The sequence below is a fragment of the Geotrypetes seraphini genome, chromosome 5 (assembly GCF_902459505.1).
Source record: "Geotrypetes seraphini chromosome 5, aGeoSer1.1, whole genome shotgun sequence".
NCBI lineage: Eukaryota > Metazoa > Chordata > Amphibia > Gymnophiona > Dermophiidae > Geotrypetes > Geotrypetes seraphini.
In genome coordinates this window covers 70,792,296-70,801,889 of record NC_047088.1, presented here as the reverse complement: position 1 = coordinate 70,801,889, position 9,594 = coordinate 70,792,296, and the positions used below count along the sequence as shown (strand labels likewise).

Below are 9,594 nucleotides of genomic sequence, written 5' to 3'. Positions count from 1 at the left end.
GAATAGAGTACAATGATAGTAAGATACTAGTGCTTGGAGTTCACTGACTTAGTGTGCAGATATAATGGCTGGGAGAAAAACTGCTTTCCATATTTGGAATGTGAGAGAGTCATTGTCTAGTGCAGACATGGGCAACTCCGGTCTTCGAAGGCGGGATCCAATCGGGTTTTCAGGATTTCCCCAATGAATATGCATGAGATCTATTTGCATGCACTGCTTTCAATGCATATTCATTGGGGAAATCATGAAAACTCGATTGAATTCACAACCCTCGAGAACCAAAGTTGCCCATGTCTGGTCTAGTGGCTCTAAAGCAGGGATCTCAAAGTCCCTCCTTGAGGGCCGCAATCCAGTCAGGTTTTCTGGTCACTGGGGAGGGTCTCCATCTCTTCATAATCAGGTTCATCTGAGAAAGGCTAATTTTCTGATAGGATTTCCTTAGCATAATCAGGAAAACTTGGCTGATGTTGTGGCATAGGCTTAGAAATGACATTTTTTAGCCCTAACTCTACCTTTCTTAGGATTTTTAACTGGGAACATGTCAGGAACAGAGCCTGACTGGTCACAATGGATTATGCAATAAAAATCCTCCAAAAAACAATCTTGATTTTTTTTTTTAAATCTATGTAAATATCTGGGGATAAACAGCTGGTTGAGAGACTTTTACAACTCTTCAATGAAATCTCAGGACATGAGGATATTTCAAAAGCAGCTTTAGCTTTGCAATCAATTTCAGTTTTACAACTATAAAGTTCTGCTTCAATTAAGCAGATGAAAACTATGATTTCAAGCTCAATGCTTGTTCTGAATGCAGTACCCACTTGTAACAGGGAAGCCAACTTCACAAACTTGTAACTTTTAACAGGGAAGCCAACTTCACAAAAGCTGGAGGTGCAATGTAATGAGAATGGAGCCTGTATTCAACATGCTGCCACATTAGATGTTTTAATCTATAGGGTGAGAGAGTTGTAAACTTAAATCACACAAGCATTACCATTTTTAAGAAATTTGGTAATCGACATGGTTAATATGTATGCAGGAAGCCCTATGGATTCTGGCTTGTCATTTGAGCAATTCATCAGCTCTGTAGGGGTAGGAAGAAGGTTGGATGCCCACAAGACCTACCTTTCTCATTAGCGAGTCTTTGTTAGGTGAGGGAGAAGACTATGAGGCCAAAGCTGGGCCCACAGAAGCTTTCCCAGTGCTCTGGAGGTGGTAAAAAGAAGTGGTAGGCTTCAGTGTTGTCTCCGTCAACAGCACCACACTGGCCGGTGTAGAAGGGACAAAGCATCTTCTGGTATACATTATTCAATCTCTGATTGTTGGCCATGTCCTGAAGCAGCCACGGTCTTTTCCCGATCAGCTGATGTAAGGGAAGCAATTCACCTCCCCAGCGGGCCGAAACAGGACCCTGGGGGGAGAGAGTGATAGAGATAGCCAGTTGCTGAGGAAAGCATCATGGTAGGAGAGGGCTGGAGGCCATGTGGGTCCCTTCAGAGCCATTCCCATGATTTGATGACTGAGAAAAGGCAGACCACAGAAGTCTCCTGATGCTGGCATCTCTCAGCCGCGTTGGCTTTCCAGCAGGCTCTGCTGTTTTAATCCAATCTTAATCTGTGGCTGAATTCAAGAATGCCTGGGATAGGCACATGGGATCTCTCAGAGAGAGAAAAAGAGATAATGGTTACTGTGGATGGGAAGACTAGATGGGCCATTTGGCCTTTATCTGCTGTCATGTTTCTATGAGCCTGTCAGGGAGCGGCGTGTCACCTCCCCAGCAGTGCCAAAACCAGACCCTGGGGGGAAGGGAGCCATCAGTGTGGCTGGTGGGTGTGACTAGTACATGCTGCCAAAAGATGGAGCCATGTTAAACTGGAACAGTTGTTTTCTTCAGCAGAAAGGAATTTCACGTGGTCCTGGAGTCTGATGGATTTAAGAGTTTTCTGAGAAGATTCTCTGTATGCTTTGTTTTCTTAAACCAGTTAGGTTCTTGAGGAGACTACAGAGGTAACAGATTAGCTTTTTCTTTTTTGGAAATTCGACAATTCCTTGATCCCTAACTACTAGGAATTGAAAATGTTTGTGTATATGTGGGACTTGTTAGGAACGGCTAAGAAAAAACTGGCAAGGCAATATGCCCGAAAACTTTCACCTACGCTGGGTGTAGGCTAACATATTCACCAAAATCCTTTGGAGAGACCAATTAGGATCCCTCAGGAAGACCTTTTTGGTCAAAATATGGACCGTGTTGGGTCCTCTCCAATCACCAAAGTTGTGGATGAACTGTATTATTTTTAAGCTTGAATACACTTTTGAATCTTAATAAAGCCTGTGTTCAACATAGGACTCCACATTTCCTTATGTTAAGGCAAGGGAAAGAGTCTCAGAAGGTGGAAGTCCCTGCACATGCCCAGTAAGCCAAAAACTTACTGCAGCTAGGGGAGAGCACCAACACACAGGATCAATCTAAGACAGTTCTTAAACCTGTCCTGGGGGGGACCCTCAGCTTAGGCAGATTTGCATATAACAGGTAAGCAAATTTGCATCATACATATTCATTAGGGATATCATGAAAACCCAACTGGCTAGGGGTCTAGGACTTCAACAAGTGTACTTGCATCTCTCTTGCTCATTTCTGGAGAAAAGATTGTCTCCCCACAGCAATCACCTGGATAAGTAGCCTATACATATTACATCTTATGATCGCCAGGAAAAAAGATCTCTTTGGCTCAATGCAAGCTCTACACCAAGCATTAGCAGTAAATCTGAAAGACTGAGATCATATTCCATATACCTTGCTTAGGAGAGTTCATTCCTGTTATGGTATGTGCAAAGTTATCCCATTTGGAGAAATTGTCCCCGAGATTCATTTAACACACAGGAAAAGACGACCAAAGAACAAAAATGATTCAAAACACCAATCCATTTCTTAAACAGAGTAAGATTTTCTTCATTATGAAATTAAAAATACCAGGTAAATAATTCAAAATAATACAAAATAAACATCAAAATAAATCAGTGCTTTCACATCCCAAAAGTGCAGATTTACACACAATTTGTTTAACAAATATTTTTTCCAGGTTAGAGATTTGGTCAGCAGCATGTTGGCAAGGGAGAGGGAAAGGAACAATTTCACACATTTCAGAGGAGAAAGTGATGATGGGGCTGTCAGGCCAACAGCTGAAGTTTAAGTAGGATACATCAGGAAAAGGGGAAAAAGGTTGGTAAGGTTTCTTCAGTATGGGAAAGATGGAAAACGAGAAATCCAGCAACATGAACCGAGCACTCCAACCAATTCAAATGCCATTGTTAAAACCCCAGAGTTATCATGAGAGGGAAAACAAATTTTGGAAGCACGGTAAGAGGCTGAGCCATGGACAGGAGAGCACAGGAGTTTATCTTCCACAGCAGGATGGGATCAGTGCATTTAACATTGTCCTTCTCTTCCCCCACCCCATCCAAGTTGGCACTTCAGTGGCATGAAATCACATACTTGCAATGGTTATGACCAATGAAGAGCTGGAAGGATTTGCCCTCGCTGGCTAAGTTCCCTTTTTTTTTTTTTATAAGGAAAAAAAAGCAGCACATCATGGAAAGTTACAGGCCAGACCCCCATCCCCTTACCATCAGCAGCTCATATTCATCCCCAGAACAGCCCCTTTGAAACAAGGAAGGTGAACCAGAGCATTTCCAGGACTGGGAGTAGAATTCACAGACTGGAAAGGAAAAGGGCCCAATAACAGCAGCAGGGGTTTTAAAAGGGTTTTATGTAATTTTTTACAATTTTTTTTACATTTTATAACTGAACCATAACACTCTGCTCCCCTATTGCACCTGTACGGAACACAAATCAGTCCAAAATTGATTCACAACCTACTAGTCTCATGTGTTTGAAATCTCTTCCCCTTCCAAGCAGCACTATGCCCTGACAAACCAGAACACTTTTTAATCTGTGCATTAAATACTGCCAAAAGACAAGACAGACAATATTGAATAAAATACTTTCAGATTGGTGCAGTTTTGGGGCACCTAAGCAAGCACTGAGAGACTAAAGAGTCTCCTCCAACATTAGCACCAATACAGACCTCTGCACCTCACCAGACGGCAAAAGGATGCTTCAATTGTCAGCCTAAAGCAGGGCACAATTCACTAGCAAACGAATCACAACTAAGGCAAGTAGCAGCCTTGTAGGCCTTCTCATCTTGCAAAAGAGCTGAAAGAATGGGATCCATATAGCAACCATGATCCCTTGGTACCCATTCTTCATAGGCACTATGAAAGAGGACAGAAACCCCACACATGGACTCTGAGTGAAGCTGAAAAGCAGATGCCAGCCAAAGGCCAGATAGAAGGAATAATTTTGAACTGGATATCTTCCATAGTTTGCAAACATCAAGTGCAGATTTGGGAGAGAGATGTCACTGAATTGGCTATTCAGAGCAGACATTGCCCCCACATGACTTATCTGGAGCTCTAACAGATAGTGTTTAAATGTGAGAGGGAAGGAGGGGGAAATATAGACATTTTTTTCAAAAAGGACCCACCCCATCCAGTCTTTGCCAGCAACACCCAAACCCTTCTCTTGAGACACACAGAGCAGGGAAAAACAAATATTGACAGTCAGATTACTGTCTCAGTTTTAGATTCAATAAAGGCTACACCTTCCAGGAAGAAGATACGAGCCAATCAGCGCTGTCCGTTTCCACAGGTCAGAGAAGAGTTCACAGTGCATTCATCCACTGGGGGGGGGGGAAATCAGTGGAAGCTCCCCTCTCCTGTCAGTCCTTTAGCATCTCCCCCAACTGCCCTTCTTCAAAATACAAGGGGAGAAGAGAGACAAGCTACCAACATGGAATGTGTGACATGGTCAGAGCCACCTCCTGCCTCGAAAGGCGTGACCACAGGTCAAGGAATGTCTTTTCTCTCCTGACATCAACAAGTGCATTCCAGTTCCACAAGACCTTGAGTCACAACACGTGTGGAAATTCTAATGCAAAAAAAAAAATGGCAGAAAGGAACATCCTTTGTTTTTCAACACTGTCCTTTTGCCTTCTTCTCCAGGTTTGGCTTTGATTAAACAAAAACAAAACAAAAAATGAAACAAAAAAGGAATTCCTCCAGCACAGATAGGCTACTTTTCTTTTCCTCTGGTGCCCTCAGAGTTTTTTGGTGGTGATGTAGACATCCCCAGAGCCTCAGGATGGACATCCTTGGGTGTAGTAGGCTCATTGGGCAATTCCTTGGAGATCAATGGGGACGTAGTGATCTAGGAGAAAGAAAAACAAAACAGTAAAATAAGCAAGTTGTACTCAATAAGAGCACAAAATCACTACTCATTTCACAGAAGAAACGGGACAAACTTAAGAGAACATACATCAGAGCACCCCAAAATCAACCAGCTTACCACTATCATGCACAGAAATGTGAGAAAGATGACGTGAAAGGGTAAATTCTGGCCATGCTCTAAAGAGAGAGAAGCACTGCCTATTATACAAAGACTCAGTAGTTTAGAGATCTCCGATTCCCTCATAAGCATCAAAATCAGCCAAAATTTCAAGCTTATTTCACCCAGATACAGGTCTATAAATATGAATTATTTCCTTATTTGCTTAAAATGTGGCAGGAAAATAGTTCTTTTGACCATGCTTTTTGGTCCTGCGCTTCTGTAAAGCAATTCTGGTGTACAGTGTTGTATTACTTGAAACAGGTAATGGGACAGCAGCTCCCACCATCACTGGTCGGTTGGTTACTGGATAACTTTGAATCACTTAACACTGCAGGGAGGAAGTACTTGACTTTTGATTCAGAAAGTAGGGCTGGTATTTTAAGAGAGACTATTCTCAGCATCTGGATAACTGGAGAGGCATAATAAAAAAAACATCTTAAGTCTGATTTGGACGTAAGGTGCTAGTTGCCCAAAGTTGGCAGCAGGAAAACATCCATTCTCGAAAAGTCAGTCTAAAATATTTTTTCCCCAAAAATGGGCTATCTGTACGACCAGTCATTTGATCATCCAGATTGCCACTACGTCTATCTTTATACCACATTCTTGACCAAAAATTTATCCAATTCCCAAATGTCCAGAACAAGACCTTTTGGATGTGGGAGGGGGCCATTGTGATGGACTGACCATCCAGACATGGCAACAGAGCAGAGGGACACATTACAGGGCACTGCTGTGAACTTCACAAAAAGGGTGCCACATCAACATTTCACCAAAACTCCCTTATAGGTTATGGTGAAACCCCCCCCCCCAAAAAAAAACACCACCAAAACCCATTATACCCACCTGTCTACAATCCCAATAGCCCTTATGGTTGCAGTGTTCCCTCTAAGGTGAGCGCATGAGCGATCGCTCACTATTTTCAGTGGCGTCGCTCATACGCTTTCCCCTGTCGCTCACTCGAGGGCGGGAGGAGGTGAGAGGAAGCGGCGGCGGCCTCTATTTTAAAGTGAAAATATGCAGCGGCGGCTCCTCTCAAGATCCCCGACTGCATCGGACTTCCGACGCAGGTGGGGATTCGTGAGAGGAGCCGCTGCCTCGTCTTCAGTGTCCTACCAAGGGGGGGCGGTCCGTCCCGGCTGTGCATCTGCCCTAAGGCTGCAGTCGGAGAGGAAGTTCGGGCCAGCCAATCGCTACCTGGCTGGGCGGAACTTCCTCTCCGACGGCAGAATTGACGTCGGGGGAAGCAGAGAGAGCTTGGAGCAGCCGTGGCGGTAGCTTTGGGGCCTGTTTCCCCCGATGGTGGCAGCAGTGGCTTTGTGGAGGGTAGGGAAAAAGAAAGGGAGCAGGCAGGGAGACAGAAGGGAAACAGAAAAAAAGAAAGGGGGCATCAAGAGGAAAAAAAAGAAAGAAAGGGCAGGGAGAGAGGAAGAAAAAATTAGGGGAGGGAATGAGGTCTGGAGGAGAGGAAACATACAGGCTGAAAGAAGGGAAGAAAGATTGGATGCACAGTCAGAAGATGAAAGTGCAACCAGAGACTCATTAAATCACCAGACAAGGTAGGAAAAATGATTTTATTTTAAATTTAATGATCAAAATGTGTCTGAATTTATATATGCTGTCTATATTTTGCACTATGGCCCCCTTTTACTAAACCGCAATAGTGTTTTTTAGCGCAGGGAGCCTATGAGCGTCGAGAGCAGCGCTGGGCATTTAGCACAGTTCCCTGCGCTAAAAACTGCTATTATGGTTTAATAAAAAGGATGGGGGGTATATTTGTCTATTTTTGTATGGTTGTTACTGAGGTGACAATGCATAGAGTCATCTACCTTGACCTCTTTGAAAAAAACCCAGAATAGAAATGATAATTAACATTTTCTCAGCGTATAGTGTGCTTTGTGTTTTTTAATTTTATTGTTGGTAGATCATTTTGACTTGATCATTTTAAAGTAGCTCGCAAGCCCATAAAGTTTGGGCACCCCTGAGCTAGAGCGTTGAAGCTGTGTATTTCTATTTTATCCTCCCTTTTACAAAACTGTGGAGCGTTTTTTAGCGCCAGCCGTGGTGCTCTGATGCTCAGAATTCTATGAGCGTCAGAGCTGTTACCACCGTGGCTAAAATCCACACTACAGTTTTGTAAAAGGGGGAGGGGTTAGTTTGTGATGACATATTCCATACTAGGCGAAGGTGTTTTCTGTGTTCTGTGTGTTCGAAAGACGTGGTTTTCTGTTAGGATTGACGGTGTAGGATTGATCTGTGCTGGTCTGGCTTGTTTAGTTTTACAATGGGTGTATTGATGTACTGCTCACTGCAATATGTAAGATGCTGCCTTTTCCTAGGTACTCATGTGTGACGTGTGGTTTGTTACTAAAAATCATGTTTTTCTTACAGATGGGGGGTGCCAAAAAATGATGGGCCCCGGGTGTTACATATGCTAGGTACGCCACTGTATGTAAAGATACCAGAAAGCTGGCGTAGCAAAAACTTTAAGTAAATTGTTATTCTTCTAAGCTTTGAGTATTTAACCCTCCCACAATCTCATGGGCACTCGTTTCAAGTTTATTGAGATTTTGATTAAAACGCAATATCAAATATTTTCAATGCGTATAACAAAAATAAATTTGGGGAAATAAATAAAACCATTTGAACAATAAACATACAAACATATCCATAGATGATTAAAATTGCACAAGGAGTACAAGGATAAACTACATTTGTTTAAAAATGCGTCCTCCGCGCCTGCTCATAAATTTGTGGAGTATGTAACTTGTCGCTCATGCATATTTTTTTTTGCACACACCTCATCAATCCTTAGAGGGAACATTGGTTGCAGGTAGCACCTATATGGCAGAAAAGTAGGGTTTTGGGGGAGTTTTGGTGGGTTCACATTTTCCACCAAGAATGAAGTGGCTAGAGTGGCTTATGGGCCTGGGACCTCCTCTCTATGGTTCAGTAGCCCACCCCCAGACTACTTAAGACATTTCTGTGCTGCTCTACTAGGCTTTCCTATGCCAGTTGCTGATATTCCGGAGGCAGGTATGTACGTTTTTATTCTGAACTTTGAGGGGATGCAATGGGGTCAGTAAACATGGGGGGAGTGTGTGTAAACACAGGGGTCTTTACTTTGTCTCTGCGGTGGTTATCTGGTCGCTTTGGATAACTTTTGGGCACTTATACCTGTCTTTACATCATCTGACTCACAACGAACAAGTTTTGCCTAGGCAGTCTCATCAAACATTTGATTATCCCTGCAGGACAACTAAGTCTAGGTTGGCCCACATCCCGCCCTAACCACTCCTCCAAAAACACCCCTTTCAGCTCTGGGCACACATTGGGTTTCAGAGGTCTAAAATATCCCTGGATATGTCCAAAAAGCTGTTTCAATTATCAGCAGACCTGTCTTTTAGATAGTCCAAGTGCCGACTTGGGTGAGTTTTTAGACATATTTAAGTTTTGATTATGAGCCCCATAGTGATCTGCCCACTTTTTGGCATTGGCAAAACAGATTTCATGCATCAATGCTGCTGAAGGGAAAAAAAAATTGGAGGGGGGGGGCGGAAACTTAAAACCCATCATTATCGAAGGTACAAAATTTAATACTGTTAAGGAAGGATTAGGTTCTTACCTTGAAAATCCTCTTTTCTGTAGAACAGCCTTACAGATGGGTTGTGAATCCCAACTCGCGAGCAAGATTGTAGAAGGCAATCATTTTTCTTATTTTTCTCGTCTTTCTGGGCAGTGCCCTCCCTCTTCAGTCTGTACCAAAGCAAGCAATATCTCCTAAGAGGAAGTTACACGGAGGGGTTCAGGGGAGACTCCCCAATAATGTTAGCTTTGCTCTGCATCAGGAAAAAAAAAAAAAAAACAGTAAACAAACATCACAATTGCAAAACTAAAGGTGGAATCAACTCACAATCTACCTGTCTGCAACCAGAACCAACACTTGTATAGCTCTATGACAGCAACTACCCCACTGCCTTACAATAATTTTCTTTTCTTCTCTTTTGGCTGGCACGAGCCAAACCACTGTAAATTCAATCCAGACTATTATTCAACGCAGGCTGTATCCATCTCTAACAGGGTGTGATATAAGGAATCGTATGCTGTTCTACAGGAACATGGAAACATCTGGATGAGAGGCTAGAAATGCT

At 43.0% G+C, this 9,594-nt stretch overlaps 1 protein-coding gene across 8 annotated transcripts in view; it reads right to left on the bottom strand.

Annotated features, from left to right (window-relative positions):
- Nucleotides 1-2,923: 2,923 nt before the first annotated feature.
- Nucleotides 2,924-9,594, bottom strand: part of ZDHHC9 (zinc finger DHHC-type palmitoyltransferase 9) — a 93,302-nt gene continuing 86,631 nt past the window's right edge. For all 8 annotated transcript variants that reach the window (XM_033944541.1, XM_033944539.1, XM_033944544.1 and 5 more), the window contains one exon: nt 2,924-5,266. In XM_033944541.1, coding sequence (XP_033800432.1) covers nt 5,132-5,266 — 135 coding nt within the window. In that variant the 3' untranslated portion in view covers nt 2,924-5,131. The remainder of the gene's footprint in view (nt 5,267-9,594) is intronic.